The sequence below is a fragment of the Zeugodacus cucurbitae genome, chromosome 2 (genome assembly GCF_028554725.1).
Source record: "Zeugodacus cucurbitae isolate PBARC_wt_2022May chromosome 2, idZeuCucr1.2, whole genome shotgun sequence".
In the NCBI taxonomy this organism is placed as follows: Eukaryota; Metazoa; Arthropoda; class Insecta; order Diptera; family Tephritidae; genus Zeugodacus; species Zeugodacus cucurbitae.
In genome coordinates this window covers 31,666,954-31,689,871 of record NC_071667.1, presented here as the reverse complement: position 1 = coordinate 31,689,871, position 22,918 = coordinate 31,666,954, and the positions used below count along the sequence as shown (strand labels likewise).

General features: G+C 35.4%; 1 protein-coding gene across 3 annotated transcripts; it reads left to right on the top strand.

Moving 5' to 3' along the window:
- The first annotated feature begins 1,756 nt into the window (after positions 1 to 1,756).
- On the top strand, positions 1,757 to 22,696 carry LOC105215789 (neural cell adhesion molecule 2). Of its 3 annotated transcripts, XR_003752600.2 has the most exons (17): positions 1,760 to 2,381; positions 6,003 to 6,132; positions 6,270 to 6,478; positions 6,538 to 6,648; positions 8,025 to 8,231; positions 8,943 to 9,094; positions 10,820 to 10,964; positions 11,653 to 11,783; positions 12,002 to 12,161; positions 13,887 to 14,057; positions 14,614 to 14,736; positions 16,057 to 16,190; positions 17,827 to 18,001; positions 20,374 to 20,642; positions 21,515 to 21,649; positions 21,721 to 22,161; positions 22,223 to 22,361. XR_003752600.2 is itself a non-coding variant. In XM_011189905.3 (16 exons), exons 1-16 carry the CDS (start codon positions 2,312 to 2,314, stop codon positions 22,619 to 22,621), a joined length of 2,721 nt encoding a protein of 906 aa, XP_011188207.1. In that variant the 5' UTR covers positions 1,782 to 2,311; the 3' UTR covers positions 22,622 to 22,696. The 3 variants fall into 3 exon arrangements, 2 of the variants coding, with proteins under 2 accessions (XP_011188208.1, XP_011188207.1); XM_011189905.3 differs by lacking the exon at positions 21,721 to 22,161 and having other exon boundaries at positions 1,782 to 2,381; positions 22,223 to 22,696; XM_011189906.3 differs by lacking the exons at positions 14,614 to 14,736; positions 21,721 to 22,161 and having other exon boundaries at positions 1,757 to 2,381; positions 22,223 to 22,696.
- The last annotated feature ends 222 nt before the right edge of the window (positions 22,697 to 22,918 follow it).

Here is a 22,918-nt window from a genome sequence, read left to right as displayed (position 1 = left end):
TTGTTTCAATTTTTTTTTATTTTATATGAAGTCCTGTTTCTTTATAAAAAATTAAGCTACCAACGAACAAAATCCATGGATAAATAGGAAAGTTGTACCTGATCAAATAAATATATCCAAGTCGCGCAAAGTCAATGTATACGTATATGCGTATGTAGTGTGTAAAGTAGGAGTGGGATATCTGGATATGCGCTGTTTCTGTTAAGTAAAAAGTCAATTTTCATGTCGTTTTTAGTTTTTATAAACTCATTTATTTATATATTAGTAATATAATATATGGGGGATGGGGTCATATGTAGAAGTTCACGCAAGTGAGGAAAGTTTCTGATTGCCATTCACTTGGGAGTGGCCAGGAACGATTCTTTTGCATATGACTCAAGCAGCTCACGATTTCCGGGGAGCACCTGGGGTAAAAACAAAGAAACGTTGTTGGCAACTTACCAGGCAATCGGACGGCCGGTCCTAAACTACGCAGCACCAATATGGTCGCCTTAAGACCTGTCAAAATACCGCCCTCCGGACAGCCACAGGTTGCCTCTTGATGTCTCCGGTCGAGCACCTTCACAATGAGGCCCAAATGCTACCTGTCAAGGAGCATAACGTAATGCTTACGAGACAGTTTCTGTTGGGATGCTTTCGCAAAAATCAGTTTGGTAATAACTATAAAACGTTTAAGTGCATCAAGAAAAGAGCCGATTGAGAAATCTTACACAGCTTACAGCTTTTGGGGCGAAGACGCTAATGAAGCATTTTTGAGGTGCTTTGTTACGCAATTCGGGTTTATAATAAAATGGTCCACAGTAGTCTACGACCGTTGTGCCAAAGGAGTCCGACACTTGGATGCGTTGTTTGGGCAAGTCAGCCATGATATAGTCCACGAGTCGGGGTCTTAATTTGTGGCATTTACGTGGTACTCGCGCGATAGTTTTTCTGACACCTATGACCGAAAACTGCATTGAGCCAAGTAAATACTCAGGACCTGAGTGATGATGCTTCCGAAGAAAATAAATGATTATTAACGATGTTAATGAATAATCCTTTGGCAAAATGCTTTAATAGCCCACGTCAAAGCTCAGTGTTGAGTTCTTTAAACGACATTCCACTCGTATAACTCCAAGCCCATTTTGCTTGACGTGTGAACAAAGTTAGTTTTCTTCAAAGCGACGATTTCTGCCCACAACTGTACTCATTGGACAAGGCGTATGAGCTGCTGAGTCCTACCATAAATTTCTACAATTGTCTATATATGTATATATGTATGTTCCAAAAGAGTTGATCTATTTAAACGAAAGAGTTATCTCGGGTTGATCCGATGAAATTAGCAAAACCTTTTGACAACTTTGACGTTCCTGCAACAGGATTTTCGCTAGGAACGTCTGTGTTGTCAGAACACTACTTCCTTAACTGAAAATGTCTTTTGAAAACAATGTTGTTGATTGCTGCCTATCTATAGTACTTCTTCTACTGATAAGATCGCGGAGAACCGTTTGAGAACCAAGCGGATAAAATGACGATTCATCGCAGGATAGTTGACGCATAGTATAGCTAGAAACGCAGCGGGCTTGGTGCCATACGTGGCCATGTTTAATTTTAGACACTATACTTCAAAGCAGTAGATATTGCTTAAAAAAAGATAATATAGTGAACATATCAATCATTCATTTAAGCCTCGAATAACCGCAGAAGAGGCATGCCAAACGTTATGAGCGCAAAGGATAATCTCGTAAATAACGAAGGCAATTTTCTGCAACACCGTTACAATGTAAAATTATATTAGTGAGTGCGACTTGAAAACCGCCCTATTTTCGATACTGAAACTGTTATAATATCTCAGTAGTTATTTTAAACTTAAAAATATCAAATATTTGTGCGAAATAATTTCTAGCTAATAGGCACTAAATAATTCGTATCCTTATTTTGCAAGTGTGTAAAAATACCGAATACGTTTACTATAAGAGACTGTAATCACTGCGAATTCCTGGTAGCAACAACTAGGTTAATATATGGTATTCCTCGCTCTGTAATATGTAGCGGTGTGCTGAACAACACATTATTTTGTTTGAAATGATATAAAATATTAAAATCGGTTGATACTAATTGTTTAACTTGAGTTCAAAAAGAGTAGACATACATTAAGACACAATGCTGGAAAAAATAATTACATACAGTGCAGTTCCGACGCAACATTATTGTGTGCTAACCTAACTAATTTGTTTTGTTTATGTTGTACTTATAAATACAAATAATTTATGTTTAATAGTGTCTAATGAAATTATAAAATTAAAATATATTTCCTGAGCAATTTGTTATAATGAAAAATTTGCTGCTGCTTTTTATATACTTAATTAAATTGCTGGTTGCAACGCAAGGAAACAAAGACGGTACGTAATTTATATTCAAATAATTGTCTATACGAAAAGTTTTCAGTATCTGCCAACGACGATAAGTATTAAAAATAATAAAAAATCAGAGCTGTGAATAATAATTGTATGTAAATTTTTGTTGAACACATATGTATGTACATATTTAATTATACTACGTTACTTGTTTTGTTATAATCCGATAACATATATAAATAATAGTGTGGATATATTGTTAGCATACTTACTTAGTGTATTAGTACCACATAAGGTTTTTGAATAATAACTCCAGTAAAGCCCAAAAATTTGTTATTTCTAATATAAAAATGTATGGGGTAAAATAATAGAAGAAGTTTTAACAACATTTTACTAATAACACCTAAATTTAAAAAATTACAAGTGTCATCATAGGATTAAAAATACTAATTTTTGACTCGAACATACATATATGGGGTCGTCCATTTCAAGGTCCCAACGTTTTTAAAGAAAAAAACACAGACAATTAAAATTTAATGAGGAACGTTTATTATCATTCGAAAGAACATTCTTTGGTATTTATTTTTTTAAAGATTATCTCTTTCAATTCTTGGCCGGGGCTACGTCTCAGATGGTCCATCCGTTGAGTCCAATTTTCGATGACTCGTTCGAGCATTTCGACTGGTAACTGGCGAAGAACACACGTGCGAGATTGTCCGCATATACTTTAGACATTATATATCGCCACAGGAAAAAGTCTAACGGTGTGACATCACATGATCTTGGTGGCCAATCGACCGGTCCAAAACGTGAAATTATCTGCTCATCTGTTCTCTCAATAAATGCATTGATTGATGTATGAGAAGTGGCGCCGCAACAAAGTTGCTAAGAAAGTTTAATGTTTTGTTCACACGTTTAACGTTCAACGTTTGTTTGTAACACCTAAAACCCAACGAGTTAGATATAGGGTTATATATAACAAAGTGATTTGAAATCCGGATATCTGTTCAATCGATAAAGTGATTAAAAATGGAGATATCTTAATGAAACTTGTACACATTCCTTGGCATTATGAGACGGTTGGTATTGTAATTGGACTACTGCCACGCCCACAAAATCGGCAGAAAACCTATAAAGCGTCTTAACTAATACCCCTGACAGACGGCGGCGTTATTTCGGAATAACTGCTTTAATCGGTGTTAATTCGAGAGTTATCTCAGTTAACTCCGTTTGCTAACTCCCATTTAATCCTCAAAATTTTAGAGAGTTAGTGGGAGTTCGTGGCATTTTCGTTGGCAACATTGTTAAACATAGCCGCTTTTTATCTATTGTGAATGAAAATATGTAATACTGGCAGCCGTTTTTCAATTAAATGTAAACAAAAACATACGCATGCTAATTTTTTCTAAAATGGAAGTAATAATAATAACGTATTTATATATATTTTTTAATAATTAGTGATTTTGTACTATTTGTGCGTCTAACAACCGCAATAATTGCTTTCTATCCAATTTTATTTCACCAAAATGGAAATATTATTGTCAATCAGCTGTTATGGGAGTTTATAACTCGCTTTGCTGCCGTCTGTCACCCACAAAATTGGAACTGATTAAAAGCGCAGTTAATCGGGAATAGCTCTGCCGTCTGTCTAGCGTATAAGCCATAAATAAAATTATGAAACTAAAAACCCCAAATATGTTTTTTGTATATATCTCGCAAACCAATAAAGCTATATAAACCAAACTCTCTGCAGTCACTTCCCTTACGTACCTTATTACATACCATAAAAATAGGTGAAATCGGTTAATAACCACTCCCCTACAAAGGTTATGTTGAAAATTACTAAAAGTGCGTTAACTCACTTACGGAAAAAACCAGAAACATCAATTTTTACAGAAGAAATGGTAGAAGGAAGCTGCACTCAGAGAAATGGAGATTGGACATGGCGTCGCAGAACTCTGTGCCTAAGGATAATTTTTCACCGAAAATATCGGTATATCTCAGATATTTTAATGTAATTCAGAGGGAATATTTACCAAACACTGTACCAAAAATAGTAAAATCGGGTCATAACTTCCCCAATCTCCCATATACCTAATTATAGGGTTTTCAAAAAAATGCGATGGGCTTTATACATACATATATCGGTTAATATGTGAGATATCAAAATTAACTGAGCGTATAGTCTTGGATATAGTGTGCCTTGGTGGTGAAAATTAGTGAAATCGGTTCAGGAACTAACTCACCCCTCATACACAATTTCTAGTGAGCTTTGTGCAGAATATGTGGGTCAAATTGTGTGTTACCTTAATAAAATATATAAATAAATTGCGAAAGTACATAATGTTCGGTAACACCCGAACTTAGCCTTTCCTTGCTTGTTTAATTTAGGCATCCAACCACCAACGTCCGTCCAACCATCTTTAAAACTCCTCTAATAGGAATACGATTTCGACGTTGAGTCAAAAACAATTTGTAGAGGGCCTGCTCCATTCCAGAAAGTTCACTGATATCGAGCGATGCCGTTATTTGACATTGCACTTTTTTGCAAATAACCAACCGAAAGAAATAGAATAAACCACACAAAAACAATATTTTGGATTGCCTGAATTACGTTTAATTCAAACTTGAAAAATATTTAATATACATATACTTTCATGACGTACCTAATTCTTGTTATTCCTTAAAGCCAGTTTTGGAACGGAGTTTCGGATTCTATAAAAATTACCGAGCAATATGAGTATATCTTTTGACACTCGCGTCGAAAATGTTATTCGATTTTTCTTTTACCTAATTTTCCACCCGGTTTTCGCGAATGGAAATCTCAATTACAGTGAAACTTCTATAACTCGAAGATCTCCATAACTCGAACTTTTGTATTGGCAATAGCGTTTAGAAATCAAATTTCATACAAATCTGCTTCTATAAATCGAACTTTTCGATAACTTTTCATAAATTATGAACCAAAAGCATGGAATACAGACGTCAAGAGCCAAACAATAGCAAAGAAAATATTACAAACTAAGTTTTATTGATATTGGTCGAGTAATTTCGGAGATATGGTTTTTGACCCATAAGTGGGTGGACCCACACCCACTTAAAATTTTGTTTACCAATTTGGGTGAAGCCCTTCTGTACCTTCTTTATAATGAAATTTAAGGTTTCTGGTCTCCCTTACTGAATTAAAGCATTTTTAGTAGTTATCAACATAACATTTGTATGGGAGGTGGGCGTGGTTATAATCCGATTTCCTCAATTTTTGGACTGTATAAGGTAGTACCTAAAAGAAACGATTCTAGAAAGTTTGGTTGATATATAGGCTTAAGTAGTTTACGAGATATGTACAAAAAACTTAGTAGTGGGCGGAGCCACGACCACTTCATCAAATATGCCCCTACATAGTGCGATCCTTTGTACCAAATTTTATTCCCATAGCTTTATTTATGGCTTAGTTATGGCACTTTATGTGTTTTCAGTTTTCGCCATTTTGTGACCACTGCCACGGTCCAATTTTGCTCTTCTTCGAAATCAACCTTCCTATGGTGCCAAGTTTCATCAATATATCTTAATATCTTATAAATTCATATGAGCATCAGCGTGTGTGAAATACCTCAAAAAATAAAATGAGCGATTCCATAATATTCTTACGATCCTTTACTATTTCAGTACCGTTTTATCAAATAGAAGCCCTTATCGGTGAAACAATACACTTGCCATGCAATGCGACTGCTAAATCTGGTGATGAAGCCGTTCTAATACTTTGGTATCGTGAGGATAAGGGGACTCCCATCTACAGGTAAAATATGAAATAAATAATTTTAAATAAAATGTACAGATTACTGAGATTTTACAAATAGCCAAACAAACGGTGTATCGTACAAAGATACGTAAAGGTTTAATTAAATGGGAGAATATGTTTTTTTGTTATTGTAGTGTTGACATACGATCTGGAATAACTAAAACCGCAAGAAGGTGGTCAGATGAAAGCATATTTGGCAACCGAGCTTATTTTTTATTTGAGGGTAATCCATGGGAACTAACTATTCGGAATAGCCAAATCTCAGACACTGGAGTGTACAGATGTCGGGTTGATTTCATGAAGGCACAAACCTACAATAGTAAAATTGTATTAATAATAATTGGTAAGATCTGTATATACGATATTATGCCGTTAATTAATAATACATTTCATACGTTTTAGCATTGCCTAAAGAAATCATTATAAGAGATGAACAAGGTTTTCAACGTTCAACGGTGGCTGGACCATACAATGTAGGCGATTACGTGATACTAAAATGTGAAGCTATTGGAGGTAAATTTATTGTGACAATTTCGTTCTGAATAGTGGCCAATATACTGAGTCTAATGATTTCCAGTTGACTTATTTCTATATACAGTTGAACTTCCCTAACTCGAACCACCATAATTCACAAAAAAATTTCTACTTCGAGAGACTCCGAGTCATGGAAGGCAATTTGTATGAAATTTGGCTTCTGTTGCCAAATTAAAGAGTTCAAGTTATGAAAAATATTTCGTTTGAATAATATCAAATTGTCTGTAAGATTTACCGATATTTTCGGTAAAAAAATTCCATAGGCACTGACTTCTTCATGTTCGTGGATGGGTTCTTTATGTATATAGTAGCAGACCGCTCCGGCTTCGCACGGGATTGCGATGCGAAGAGAATAACTTGCAAGCGATTTTCAGTTTTAGATTACAATTCTCCATCATTTCAATACCCTCACCTGTGAACTATTTCCAAAAAGTTGAGATTCTAGCAATAAATATAGCCTATGTTACTCGGGCTGAATGTAGCTTTAAATGGAAATTTAAGAATTTTTGAAATCGGCACAGTAGTATTTGAGTTTATTCATTACAAACATACATACAAATCTTTCCTCTTTATAATAGTAGTATAGATATTATAAAGTGAACGAATCGGACCCAAAGATTTTTGGTGTACGAGTATCAGAATTTGCCGATACGGCTCCTGTGTTTTTCCAGGCTGATGAACTACCAAACGGAGCGGGAAGAGACGGCTGCAAAAAAAATATTACCTCTACCTCCCTGGGTGTAAAGGGTTCGGCACCTTCCAGAACTCTCCAGGGACACTGCTTCCTTGTACAGAGATGCTGATCTTTCACACCACATATGATCAGTTTGTGGATGGCGTGGAGCTCGTGCTCTTGCACCTTGGATCGTTAGACCTCTGCCGTTTGATCAGAAATTGATTGTCTGCCAATCTTGCCGCTCTGCCCTCGCCCTTCCTCGTCCACTACTACGCAGATTTCTGCTCATCATGTTGTTACCGTTTCGTTCTTGGATCTTGGTTGCCATGTGTCGGTTCGACTTTAGCTTCCTTGGCTCCGACGACTGTTTCCTGTCTGGTTCCCTAGCTGACTTCTGCCGACACCCACTGACTTACCACCTTTTATGGGTAGTAACCGCGAATTTCGCACTGCCTTTCGTGGTGTATTGTTCCGGCAGAATAGTCGCTTTCAATGGACCCAATGTTATCTTTATCTGATATATTTCAAAAGGAATACTAAGTTTAAGCACATTTCAGTAATAAATACATATATGTAAAATTCTTGGTTCACTTTCATACGAATGCAAATCGTAAAGTTAGTACATATTCGTATGAGTATACACTTCTGTAAAAATACGGTTTGCTTATTTTAATTTTAGGTAATCCAACTCCGGAATTAGCTTGGTTTTTTGAAGACATTAATTTAGAATACGAAATGGCTACTGATATTCAAAACAAGTCTATCCAAAGTGTCATTAAATTTGGACCTTTAAGAAGGGAGCACCTTAATGGACGGCTTACTTGTCAAGCCCGTAATCACCTAAAAGCAGCACTTGTTCAGGCTATTGTACAAATTGATATGAACTGTAAGTACAACTCTAACTATAAATTATTGTGTATGAGCTTAGAATAAATATGTAGTATAGTTCAGTAACAATATATGTCGGTGTTCACGACTTTGCCTATGTAAAAAACAAAATATATTATCCAATGGGTGGGTAATCCAGCGGTGAATTGTTGAACTTTTTCCCCAGATTTGTTGTTGTACATTCGAGATCATCGGCAAAACTCTGACCCATTGCAATACAACACACCAATACACCACACTTGAGAATACTACCCGCAGTGATCCCACGCAAATTCTAAAACATGATTCTTTTGAACCGTACAGAATGGCAAAATTGTCTTTCACAAAAAAACACAAAACACACAAAAATTCAGCGACCCCTAAAATATAAGGAACATATAGTAAAACCCCCTCGTCAGAACCAATTTTTTTTTTGTGTGGCTGTGCTATCAAGCGACATTATATCCAAGATTATACGTTCATGTGAAGTATTTACTCTATTTTACCCAGTTTTGGCACAGACACATTATTATAGGTTACCCGTTTCTTGTATTATTGATACCTCTTTACTGATGACCTCTGCTTTGATTCGTGCAATGAACCGCTGGCTACTGGCTCTACAAAGTTAAAGTCGGCATTCTAATAGAGATTATAAAAATGTGTATAAATATCTCATATTTAGTTTCCAATTGTTAAAGCGTATTATGCAATACAATAATTTATTACACAGTTCCTCCACTGAGTATCCGTTTACTCGGTGCGCACCAACCTCTTTCTGCGGGGCGCCGTTATGATCTGTTATGTCAAAGTGCTGGAGGGAGACCACCCGCAGTTATAACATGGTGGCAAAATGAAATACGTTTGGAAAAAACTACCGAAACCGTAAGTAGGATTATTCAGTTTTTAGATATAATTATTAATTAATTAGAGATATCACTACCATTCTTTCACGTTTTTAAATCAGGTATTTGCTTTCCTTACGATATTATGGTATACCGTATATTTAAATATATACATATATAATAAATATATTTCTAATTTTACTCATTAATTATACTGTACGACTGTGTATTGGACCAAACTATTTTTTCCGGGAGATTGAGTCATAAGTAAAAAGGTGTATTCTCCGATTTTCGAAGTTAGCCTCGAAAATCGTAATATTTGGATTTGATGTTCGAAAAAAATGACCTTTTAAAAAAATATATTATTAATTCAGGATACAGTTACTAAAAAATACAAAAAATGTATATAATCTATATTTTCTTCTTAATTCAATAGTGATTTGTAGTAATGAAACTAAATGAGTATATGACTTATAGTATAAGTTAAAATGACTGTAACACATTTTATCGGATAACGAATGTTGAAATCAACATATTTTAAATTACCCCGCTACCGTGCTAACAGATGTTCCATTACCACCCGACCATGAAGAAATTCGAAAACAAATTACCCGCTTGAAGAACAACAAAGCAGCGGGGGCCGATAGATTACCGGCAGAGCAATTCAAATACGGCGGCGAAGAACTGATAAGGAGCATGCATCAGCTTCTTTGCAGAATATGGTCGGAAGAAAACATGCCTGACGATTGGAATCTCAGTGTGCTCTGCCCAATCCTTAAAAAGGAAAACCCCATAATCAAGGTTATATCGAGCGTACTGTGTGAAAGACTAAAGCCCACCGTCAACAAATTGATTGGACCTTATCAGTGTGGCTTTAGACCTGGAAAATCGACAACTGACCAGATATTCACCATGCGCCAAATCGTGGAGAAGACCCGTGAAAAGAGGATCGACACATACAATATTTTTGTCGATTTTAAAGCTGCTTTCGACAGCACGAAAAGGAGCTGCCCTTACGCCGCGATGTCTGCATTTGGTATCCCCGCAAAACTAATACGACTGTGTAAGTTGACGTTGAGCAACACCAAAAGCTCCGTCATGATTGGGAAGGACCTCACCGAGCCGTTCGATACCAAACGAGGTTTCAGACAAGGTGACTCACTATCGTGTGACTTCTTTAACTTGATGCTGGAAAAAATTATAAGAGCTGCAGAGGTAAATAGAGAAGGTACAATCTTCTACAAGAGTGTACAGCTACTGGCGTACGCCGATGATATTGATATCATCGGAAGCAACAATCGCGCCATTAGTTCTGCTTTTTCCCGCCTGGATAAGGAAGCGAACCGAATGGGTCTGGAGGTGAATGAGGACAAGACGAAATATCTCCTGTCATCAAACAAACAGTCAGCGCACTCGCGTCTTGGCTCCCACGTCACTGTTGACAGCCATAACTTTGAAGTAGTAGATAGTTTCGTATACCAAAATCAAACTCTACAAGTCGCTTATCATTCCCGTCCTGGTTACACTTGGGATCTCCTACTGCGAAGGAGAGAGAGAAGTGGCGCACTATCGTCGATTCGGCTATAACCAGCTAAACGGTTTCAACGCCAATCACATACATACATACATACATAGTAGATAACGTACTTCTTCATTCATTAATTTTATTATAAAATATTTTAAAAGTATAAACCGATTTCTTCTTGTTCCATATTGCAAATTAGAACCGGTTTTAATTAACAACATTTTATTTGTATTGTTTTAGATATCAAGCGATGGAAACCAAACTACGAGCACATTATCAATTATTTTTGAGAAATCTGATTCTGGAAAATACCTTTCATGTAAAGCCTATAATCTAGCTAAACCAGTAATGCCATTAGTAGATGGCTGGATTCTAGATATACAATGTAAGTTTCCTAAATCTTTCAAAAGGAATAAAAGTATGAGAGGTCGAGCCCAAAACATGGCGAAAACCGAAAACTTATAACTTGGTCATAAACAAAATTATGAAAACAGTATTTGGTACAGAGGATCACACAAATGGGGGAAACAGGATTATAACCACGCCTAACTCCCATACAAAGGTTATGAGAAACCTAATACAAATTATTTAATTCCGTAAGGAAAAACACATCTTTTTACCACTTCGTTTATAGCTGCGTCTATGCCTTACGTTTTATTTAGTCAATTATAATTTATATCAAGTCAAAAATATTAAAAAACATATATTTGCATTATCCTTTTTATCAACAATTTGTCCTTTCATCGTTTTCACCATTGTGAATGGTCTAAATATGTAAAACAAAATTTGGTAGCACTAATGCATTTAGAGGTCGGACAGCATGTGATTCTTGTGATAATACATTTCTAGACAGAATTCTCTCTCCTCCTAAAACCACACCGATTACATATGACTATATATCAAAACGCATCCATATATGAGGATATGCAGATATAATAGGAGGAATGGTGATTTATTGAAATAATAACAGCTGAAAGTACTCCCTCTTTTGATACTTGCGAGAGTGATTACACACATTACATATTACAAAATTCAACCCCTTGTAAACCTTTCTATTTCATATTTCATTTCAGATATACCGGAGGTTCAAATACGTCTTGGAACATCTTTAAAGCAAAATACAATTAGAGAAGGGGCAGATGTTTATTTTGACTGTGTGATAAATGCACATCCTCCTGTATACCGAGTAGATTGGCGTCACAACGTATGTATATATGTGTTTTAAATCTATTTATTATAAATGAATGCCTATTGACAGCTCTCAAATTTAATATACGTTTATTTACATACTTAGACATTATTCATATTAAAATTTCCAATTTATTATTCGATTTTTATTCTACGAACATACCTTTATATGCATTGTCAAATTGTAAACTTCGTTAATGCCGTACTATTTCAAATTTTAACAATCACTTTCAGGGTCACATATTGCCAAGTAATATATCTCAAGGTGTTATCATTAGTAATCATTCATTGGTACTACAGGGCGTTAATAAAGCAAGTGGTGGTAACTTTTCGTGCATCGGATATAATACAGAAGGAGAAGGACAAAGCCCTTCTTTCAGCCTGGATATTTTATGTAAGTAAAATTGAGGAAATTTAAAATTCAAAGGTATTTAATGTACTTTGTACTTTGAAATGTGGATTTTTTTTTCAAATTTTAAATATTATGTAGTTAAAGACGGTATCAATGTGTTTTACAATAGACATAAATACAATAAAATTTTTAAACAATGCGCTGAGAAATATTTCATTCGAAGAGAGCTACGTACGTATCGACCGTATACGCCTTTTTATACTCTTGCAACAAAAGTTGCTAAAGAGAGTATTATAGTTTTGTTCACATAACGGTTGTTTGTAACACCCAAAACTAAACGAGTGTGATATATAGGGTTATATATACCAAAGTGATCAGGGTGAAGAGTGGAGTTCAAATCCGGATGGCTGTCCGTCCGTCCGTCCGTCTGTGCAAGCGATAACTTGACTAAAAAATAGAGATATCTTATTGAAACTTGGTATATTCCTTGGCACCATGAGATGTTTGGTATTGAAAAATCGGACCACTGCTACGCCCACAAAATGGCGAAAACCGAAAACACATAAAGTGCCATAACTAAGCCATAAATAAAGCTATGGAAATAAAATTTTATAGGAAGGATCGCACTATGAAGGGGCATATTTGGATGTAATTTTTTTGGGGAAGTGGGCGTGGTCCTGCCCCCAAATCGGTTTTTTGTATAAACACATAAAGTGCCATAACTAAGCCATAAATAAAGCTATGGAAATAAAATTTGGTATGAAGGATCGCACTATGAAGGGGCATATTTGGATGTAATTTTTTTGGGGAGGTGGGCGTGGCCCCGCCCCCAAATAGGTTTTTTGTACATATCTCGGAAACCAATAGAGCTATACAAACCAAACTTTCTGCAGTCGTTTTTTTAGCCACTTCTTAATACAGTTCAAAAATGAAAGAAATCGGATAATAACCACGCCCACCTCCCATACAAAGGTTAGGTTGAAAATTACTAAAAGTGGGTTAACTCACTAACGAAAAACGGCAGAAACACTAAATTTCACATAAGAAATGGCAGATGGAAGTTGCACTCAGATCTTTTTACAAAATGGAAAATGGGCGTGGCGTCGCCCACTTATGGGTCAAAAATCATATCTCAGGAACTACTCGACCGATTTCAATGAAACTTGGTTTGTAATAGTTTCCTTACATCCCAATGATATGTTGTGAAAATAGGCCAAATCGTTTCACAACCACGTCTACTTCCTATATACCAGAACTTTGAAGACGATCTGAATCGTTTACATTACAATATATAAAGTAAGCATATAAGTGAAGATATCGGTGCAGAACTTTGCACAAATACTATGTTTATAGTGTTGCAGCCCCATTCTAAAAATCGCCGAAATCGGACCATATGTTTTTAAGACCCCATATATCGAACACGAGGGCCTCGGTGCTTCTAACCTAATATTATGTTTTCCAACTTTCAATGGACTTTATGCAATATATATGACGAATATGTGGGTCAAATTGCGTATTATATAATATAAATAAAGTTAAATAAATAAATTGTATCTATGTATGTATATATAATACAAAAATTAATGTTCTACGAAAAAAACTCGGCCAAAAATTGCTAATGCTGATATTGAATTTTTTGGGTGTTACTGGCCGACTTTATTACTGAATATATAAGATGAGATAGATACTTTTCAAATCTGGGTTGCAACTCAACTCGGAGGTCTAGATATTGGTTAATTTTACCGAATTTTTACTTCTCATTTTTAGACGCACCGATCTGTTTATCAAACCAATTAAAGGTATATGGAATTGCAAAGCATGAAAATGTGAATGTGACATGTAGTGTAGATGCGAATCCCCCTATAGTGGATTTTAACTGGATTTTCAATAACTCCATTGAGAGTATAGATGTCGCTACGAATCATATTTCAAAAACAGGTTTGTATATAATATGTTTCTAATATTGCTATACACTACTCCAGGTTTTCCTCACTTTTTATTGCTTTTACATAAAGATGGCACAAAAAAAGCTGAACTAAAATTAGTGTAAAAAAATTGAAATGGGTGTGGAGCCGCCCACTTAAGGGTCGAAAATTATATCTCAGGAACCACTCGACCAATTTCAACGAAATTCGGTTTGTAACATTATCTTTGCATACTTATACAGTTTGCAAATGATTTAAATAGATTCACAACCACGCCTACTTTCCCTATACTACAATTTTGAAGTTCATATGATTCGTTTACTATAAACTAAGCAATAGTGATGATTTTGGAACAGAACTTTGTATAAGTACGGCATTTATAGTGTGGTATCGCCCGTCTAAAAATCGCGAAATCGAACTATAATTTCCAAGTTCGGTTACACCCGGTCTTTGCCCTTAATTCCTTGTTTTCATTATTACTAGGAACACAAACAAGAGTACACTTTGCTTTATTATATTGCAATCTAAGATTTGTACGTCCAAGGTATTGATTTCTCTCAATCTTTTAGGATTAATATCTTCCGTAGAATATACCCCACTGACAGAATTAGATTATGGAACTCTACTTTGTACTGCCGCAAACAGTATAGGCCGTCAACTATCTCCTTGCATGTTTCACATTATCCCAGCAGGTAAGTAATATGAAATGAATTATACGAACATTGAACGCTGAGCCAACAGTGTTTAACAAATTACATTTTCGTTTTTCACCGTAAATTTTGTAAAGCTTCTATATATTTCATCTTCTTCTTTTGTGTATTTATGTAAGTCATTCCTCTTTGGTTGAAAAAAGAATTGAATTTGGCTTATTATCTACTCGTAGTGAATATGGCTATATTATATACGGTGTTTCGGCGAGTACGGTTTCCACAATTGTGAAAAAGATTTTAAGGCAAGCACTGGGTGTTTTGATAAATGAAAGAAAGGGTACTTAAGAAAATGTTTAACTAATGTGAGATGATCTAGTGATTTATGCGCAGAACTTACTGAGTTTGTAGAGAGACCACTTTTCCAGCCTGCTAAATGGCAGTAAAAGCACAACCCCAGGAGATGGCGAATCCAATATCTCAATCGATGACTATGGAACAAATGTTCCACTGCCCAACTATGAAGAAGTTCGAGTAGCAATTATCCGCCGATGGATTGCCGGCCGGCGAATAACTGGTAAGGTGCATGCATCACCTTCATTGCAGACTATGGCCGGACGAAAGCATGTCCGACGGTTGGAACCTAAGTGTATTAGGGTGTATCCATAAAAAGGGAGGCCCACAATTTGCCCAACTATCGTGGGATAAGCCTCCTCAATATCGAAGATAAGGTTCGAACGTACTGCGTGAAAGACTCAAACCCAATTGCCTACGAAAAGTAAAGTCATCTCTCGACGAACAAAAATAAAACTCTACGAGTTCCTTATAATCCCCTTTGGACCTTTGAACTTAGGCAACGGCGAATACCGCAGACGATGGAACGATGGGCCACACATCAACTTTGAAAGTGTTCAATGCAGTACCCGCCACTTTGGTATTTCCAATTTTGCGCCAAATTGTGAGGAAAATAGAACAATGCGCGCTATTAATGATTCGTCTCTAATGTATTGATAGGGGATGCCTACTCATTCTTATAGAAAATTAAACCTAACTTGTGGTTTTTAATATATTCGAGTTGTGATTGTGTAGCATAATTACTTACAAAAAATTATTTTTGGATCCTATCGAAAGTTCTCCCAATTTATAGTTGAACTCCCATTTAACCAGAACTACATGTGTCTTAGATATATTGCCAAATCAACGCTGCAATCAGAATTCCTTTCAACTCATGCTATGAGGTGTTAATACTTAATTAAAAAGCTATTAAATTAGGAAAGCTATTATATAACAAATTGTGTATGCAATTATTTTTAATTACAGCCTAAATTTTTCTAAAAATGTAATAATTTTTTTCTTAACTCCAAGGGCGACCCGATCAAGTTCACAACTGCAGTTTCATAAACATCACCGTTTCGTCGGTAATTATATCGTGCGTTGAAGGATTTAATGGGGGACTCCCTCAACTATTTATCATGGAAGTTAGAAACATGTACTCCAAGGTAAGTTTATCCTTTTTTTATATCAGACAAAATTGTGTATTAACTAAACTAATAAACTTTGTATTTCAAATATTGTATGTTTTTGCCTTTCACTTTATAAAACCACTGCATGTACGTCGATTATAAAAATTAGCCGGCCATATATCTATTTTTTTTTAATAAAAGATATAGAAAGAGAAACAAGAATTTACCAAGCGTGTTTGTAGTCTGATTTCTGTAGATATCGGTCCAAGGCTTTAATCCTGATAAATTGAAACACGCTGGGGCAAACACAATTATATAATACAGTTGATCTCCTTTTTACACAGTGTTTTTAAACACTTCCCAGATACCATTTCTACACGGTTTTTCTTTTTTTACACGGATTTTTTATTTTAATTGTATACTTTTTTGCAATAAAATCAAAATTCCATACGTCACAAATCCATTGCTGTTAATAGAATTTAATAAATTCTAAATTAGGTTTAAACTAAAAAATACAAATCTTAGATTCGAAAGCCATTGAAAAGGTTGCAACAATTTCAATACGTAAACAAATAAATGAAGCTGTATGAAGAAGTGAGAAAAAAGAAGACACAGCGATTAATGACGGAACTTTGAAATGTATTATTTTTTACCATTCCCAGAATAATTGTTGTTTGTTCCTTCTAACAGTAATATGTACATTAGGGTGGCCCTTAGTTGTATGGAGGATAAAAAAAAGTTTCTGGATTCTCGATCGCACCCCCTAGAAATATGCGAATAGCCCAAAAACTAGTATATACAAAGTTTTGGGTCAATCAAAAAAGGTTGCGCAAGGAGCTTGAAATCCTGAAAAAAAATAAGAATTTTTGCCATTTTTATGTTTCAGACTTCCATATTTCAAAGTCACACTATCCCTTACTGGTTTTCCATACCGTAATAAGATAATAAAAATAACATTAGAACCGTTATAACGGTATATCACGAGCATGCGACGCTTGAGAATGCACCACATTAAATTTACTTTCATATTTGTATTTCTGTAACTCTACCATCAATCGACCGATTTTTAAGATTGTGGTAATTTTGGAAAGGTAATAAAATGCAGATCTTATTACGGTATGGAAACCAGATAGTGTGGCTTTGAAATATGGAGACATAAAAATGGCAAAAATTCTTAATTTTTCAGGATTTCAAGCTCCTTGCGCAACCTCTACACCTTTTTTGATTGACCCAAAACTTTGTATATACTAGTTTTTGGGCTATTCGCATATTTCTAGGGGATGCGATCAAGAATCGGAATACTTTGGAAAATAAGGGCCACCCTAATGTACATACATATGTATAATACCAGAAAAGTCTATAACAACAACAACAGTGTAAATTGTCACTGTACGAATAGATAGATTTTCATGTAAAATTAGATCTTTTTTACACATTTTCTATTTTTTGCACGATTTTTTTCTTAAATTGGTCCCAATAGTGAGTTTTATATAAAAATTTGATTTTTTTGCACGGTTTTTTTACACGAGTAATTTACTGTCCCAGTTAACCGTGCAAAAAGGAGATCAACTGTACTTATTTCATTTCATACAAATTCAATCATTGTGCTTAATTCACCAGATTTAGTTAAACAATAATTTCTAATTACTGCTATGTTGTTTTTTATTTTCAGGAACTGTATGTTAATAAAACATCATCTCAACCTAGATTCACTCTCACAACTCTAATTCCCGGAAATCCATATATTTTATCCATTTATGCATCTAATTTGAAAGGGCGGTCAGATGCAACGATTTTAAATATAGACGTGATTAAAACTGTAGATACCAGATTAAATGCAGGACAAGGTAATACATATGCATTTGTATATTTTAAAATATGCATATACATTCTAAACATCTGCGCAATGTATTTATTTATGTGGATGCATTACTTGTGTGCAGATACTCATATTCCGGAAATAATTTCAATTAAAAATCTATATAAATCAATAATTTTGTAAAGAGTATAACTAGTAGAAGTTAATTTCACTTAAAAACTAATTATTGCCACAACACTGACATTTTTTGGGAAATTAAGTTAAGAAATAAAAATTACTTCTGGCTCCAATTTTATTTATTTATATATATTTGGGAATAACTATAATATATGTATGTATAGGATTGTAATTAACTGCTTATCTTCCTCCAATCTCGTTTTATAGGAATCAATCTGTAATTACCCGTGAACTTTTATGAAACCTCTATGCCTCCGAAAGAACTCAATGATGATTCAAAACTCGACTAGCACCTGAAAACTGCATTCGCTATAAATAATTAATTCGGATTCGAGCAGTCGATATGTAAGATGGTCTCGTCGTTTCCTTTTATCGAGACCGTTGTAATTCTGATGATCGTGCTTCGCCTGAGTTGCACGCTGATCCTATGTGTTGCCTCAAGCTGATCACAGTCAAAATGGGGTCGTGATTTCCATCTATCTGTACATTCCTTTGATAACGACACTCCTCAGGGTTCAGTATTTTTCCTCATAATCCGAAAGTAATGGATAATTGCCATTTATATTTTCCATTTCCAGCAATGAAATCAGAAGGCTTACCGATGTAAACCAACTAAATAATAAATAAAAAGTTTAAAATGTCTGTCCTTGGGAAAAACGTACCATAAGAAGGTTACCAACATAAAACGTAAAATCGTAAACTTATCCTGATGTTCCAATCAGATTAAACATTTTGAAATCCCAATTGTGAGGCTCTGAGGTTTTGTACTGCTTATATGACAAACTTAATTATTTGAATATAAGATTGACCTTGAACGCAATAATTTGTTTATCAACACATTGATGTTCCTCCTGAGCTCTCTTAGAAAGTTTTCTTTGAGAATGTTCAGTAAATGCCGTATGTTGTAAAGTTTATCATAATTTAAATCTCCTCTTTAGATTGCTTATTGTTCTTATTGAACAATGCTTAATTTTCTTAAACCATTCGCGTGTCATTTAATCCGTTCTATTTTTTCCAAATTCTTACCCAGTATTATAGAAATGTCTTGCGCGTGCAGGACTCGGCGTTAGTGCCCGTTAGTGTGATATAGTTTTGTAACTTTAGACCAGCGACTACGGTTCCTGGGCTAAAGATACGACGTAGCCGACATTCTCTAAATTTAGAAAAAACTTATCTGACGCAATCATACGTTTGTGAAAGTTCACCTGGAGTAGTTGTAGATACCTTTTTCACCGCCTGTACGATTAGTGAAGTCACCATGATCTCTTCTATGTCGATAACCAATTCTAGTTCACCTTTCTCCAGCGTTCTCTTTTTGTCGTCGACTAGGTGGCTCTTCTTGAGGTGAAAGAAGACGCTTCTAACACTCCATATCATCCCCAAAACCGCGGGTACAGAATATCGTCTAACGCTTTTTTTTATTTGGAGGCTGTGCTTTGGTCTCCATCTTTATTTGCAGATTTCGCCTCGTGCATTACCTTCCAGTTTCGTTCTTTTAGAAGTCAGAAAACGTGCTGACAGTTTCCTTCACCCATGTCGGTGACGGATTATACCTGCAATTGAGGACTTTGACTCCGCTACACCATCCCGCTCCGTCAAATCTCGGCGTGAGTGTGCTTGGATTGGCGTTATTCCTCGATAATAGAGCATCCAAAATCTTCTTTTCATCTATTTTCACGGTTCCTGTGATATCTGTCACAGGGTGTTACAGCGGTCAATGAACGCGATGAAAGTTAGTACCCTCGGTAGTCTGCTTAGGAGAGCGAAGAAGTTTTATTTTTCAGTGTTTATGCTCACAGCGGTTTCTTGGTCTTCAGAGACTCGGTCACCAGTACGTAGTAGAGTTGGCTTGCGAGTAGTACTACAACCACCTGTACAACTGCAATGGTGTGGATGCTGGCTACACTGCTTATACAGTACATGCAGACCAATCTACACCCGCGCGACATCTTACAAATTGACTCGTCACCCTGAACAGTTGGAAATATATAACTCTATATTAAATAATAGGTGTTGCAAATAACCATTATGTGAACAAAATTATTATGCTCTGTTTTCAACATGTTGCGAGTGATTTGTGTCTTAAAATAAGCCAAGTTAAATTTTTTAATAAAGTTAAGACCTGTAATTATAATATATGTATTAAGAAAACTTGCTCTTATAATAATCCACATTATTTTCAATATCTTAGTTTAACGGAATTTACAAATGTGTTTCTTTCAGTTCTAAATCATCGCGCCGAATTTGTTTTCTCACCATTTCTATCACTTAGCGTGGGATTAAGCATTGCAATTTGCATAGCAATTTTGGCAATAATTTTTTCTCTTCGTACAACATGCAAAAATTCAAGCCAAATAATAAAGGAGTTTTCTCACGAGCACAACTTATGGGAGGTTTCGAGTCGCAGCTCAGGAAGTAAAGAAATGGACTTAAATGAAAGTGATGAAAGAAACCCTGATGTTATCCCTGAGCTACTCGAAATCGAAAAACAGGTATTCTTATAGCAATTTAATATGACTGGAATTAGTCCTGCAAAGTATTCTTAAAAACATATGCTTACAGACAGCTGTACTGACAGAATCTAAAATGTTACATATTATTAGAGTCCGGCCGATTAATCGGCTTTGGAATCGGTATCGGCCAATATCGACCTCAAAAGTCAGCATCGCCATCGGCCATATTTTGCTGATTATTTGTACTTCTTTCGAATGTCACTTAAATTAATGTTGTGTTTTTTTAGTTTTCTGAATTCTTCTGCTCACCTTATAAAACAAAGTTTGATTTATTATTGACTGAACAATTTATACCTCACGAGAATAATATAATGCCTAGTATAAAATTGATTTAATTTATTATTTTTGCATTAAACTGAAGATTTTATTTAGCAGAGTTAGAATGAACCCATTTATGTTAAACCTGCACCATTTTGTTCAACAACTTGTTGAGATTTTAAAAATAATTTCATAATGCCACTCTTATGGAAACCCTCCTCGCTATCGGCAAAAAACCGGATTATACGATTTTTAAAAGTTGCTCTTGAGGTAAATTTTTCACAAGCAACGCCATTCGCCATTAACAGGAGCAGGTATTAATCACTTCGTGCATGTTCGGCCAGTTGAGGTAGATGCAAAAGAATCTCTCAAACAAGCTGCCGGAGATTGTTGTCCTGATAGAACACGCTTTTTAACTTGTTAACCAATTATTTCCTTCAGACGGTCCCGTTGCTGGCAGTAGAGGTTCGAATTAAGTTTGGCATAGGGGGTAGCTCAAAACCTCCAACCGGAACTCAGCTATTTTTAACTTTAAAATTTTTAATGTATACAACTTATTATTGCATAAACTTTTTTAATTATTTTTATTTTAGGAATATACTGAAAGGATGATGCAACAAGTAGCAACTATTGGGTCTAATATTACTAATCAATTTTCAAAGCAACCTGAAGTTATATCACATCTATCGCTCACTTTAAGAAGGGACCTTCCGATACGAGCCTACTTGGTAAGCCTACCCATTTTGATTGACGATGCTTTACAAGCTTACGAGATATAAAGTGGTTCAATTTAACTTAGGGGAATGGGCCATATGTAGAAGTTCACGTAAGTGAGAAAAGTTTTTGACTGCCATTCATTTGGGAGTAGCCAGGAAGGACACTTTTTCATATGGCTCAAGCAACTAACGACTTGCGGTTTTAGACCAAGTATCCTCTGGGTAGCCAACAAAAGTCCTTGTGGAGGCAAGCTAAAGTAAGGAGACGAAGCCCGCGTCCGCGGTTTTGTGGAGGGTTTGGGACCCACCACTTAAAAATCCTGTCCTAATGGAACATGAAGTACATGCACCTGGAATGACCGGGCCCATAATTGGGAAGGTACCTCTGTCCAGCTGTTTGATGTTCCAATACGACTAAAGGCAGAAATGCCATCTAAGAAGCGGTCATAATAAAGGGCGCAAATTTAGTGTTGGATTGGTGGATATAATAATATTAAATATAAATCTTCAACACAGATATTTATGTATATGAATATCTCCTTCCAAATATATTTATAAGCTACAAAATGTCTTATATTTTTACAGAATCCATCACAAAATGCGTACTTAAGCAGCAATGTTAATCAATCCAGTTTGCCAAAACACATAAAAAACCAAATGTTTTCTGGATATAATTCATTAGTCATCGGAATGAACACCAAGCAATCTCATGTATCAATGCAGCAATTTTTGAGCAGATCGGCGAAATCCATGTCTCTTGCACCAGAATCAACATCAAAAATCTTCTCTGCAGTCAATTCAAATCAATTGGAGCAATCAATTCCAGATATCGGTAAACGATATGAATGCAATTCTTACGAACAAGCAAACCGACGATATAAGCATAATAATTTAAGGGCGAAAGATCATATTAATGCCAGTATTTCAGACGACGAGATATCTGCACAAACTCCGCTAATGACGAAGCGAGAGAGTACTGTATGACTATAAATACAGGGTACATAAGAAAACCCTGTAATGAAAATAATATACATAAACTACAATGACACAATAGAAAAATTTAAATAATTTCTTTAGATCCCAAAATTTGTCTGTGGTGTTAAGTAAATAAAAAAATTAAAAAATTCTTAATACTAACGCTTTGGTAACTTTTTATGTATTAAAAATATATTTCACGCTTTAAATAGATTAGCGGGTCCAAAGTTTTTTTAGCATTAGATCATTTAGGCGACTACTCTGAAGGCTCGATTTAGAGGAGCTATTAGAAAAAGGTGGGAACTC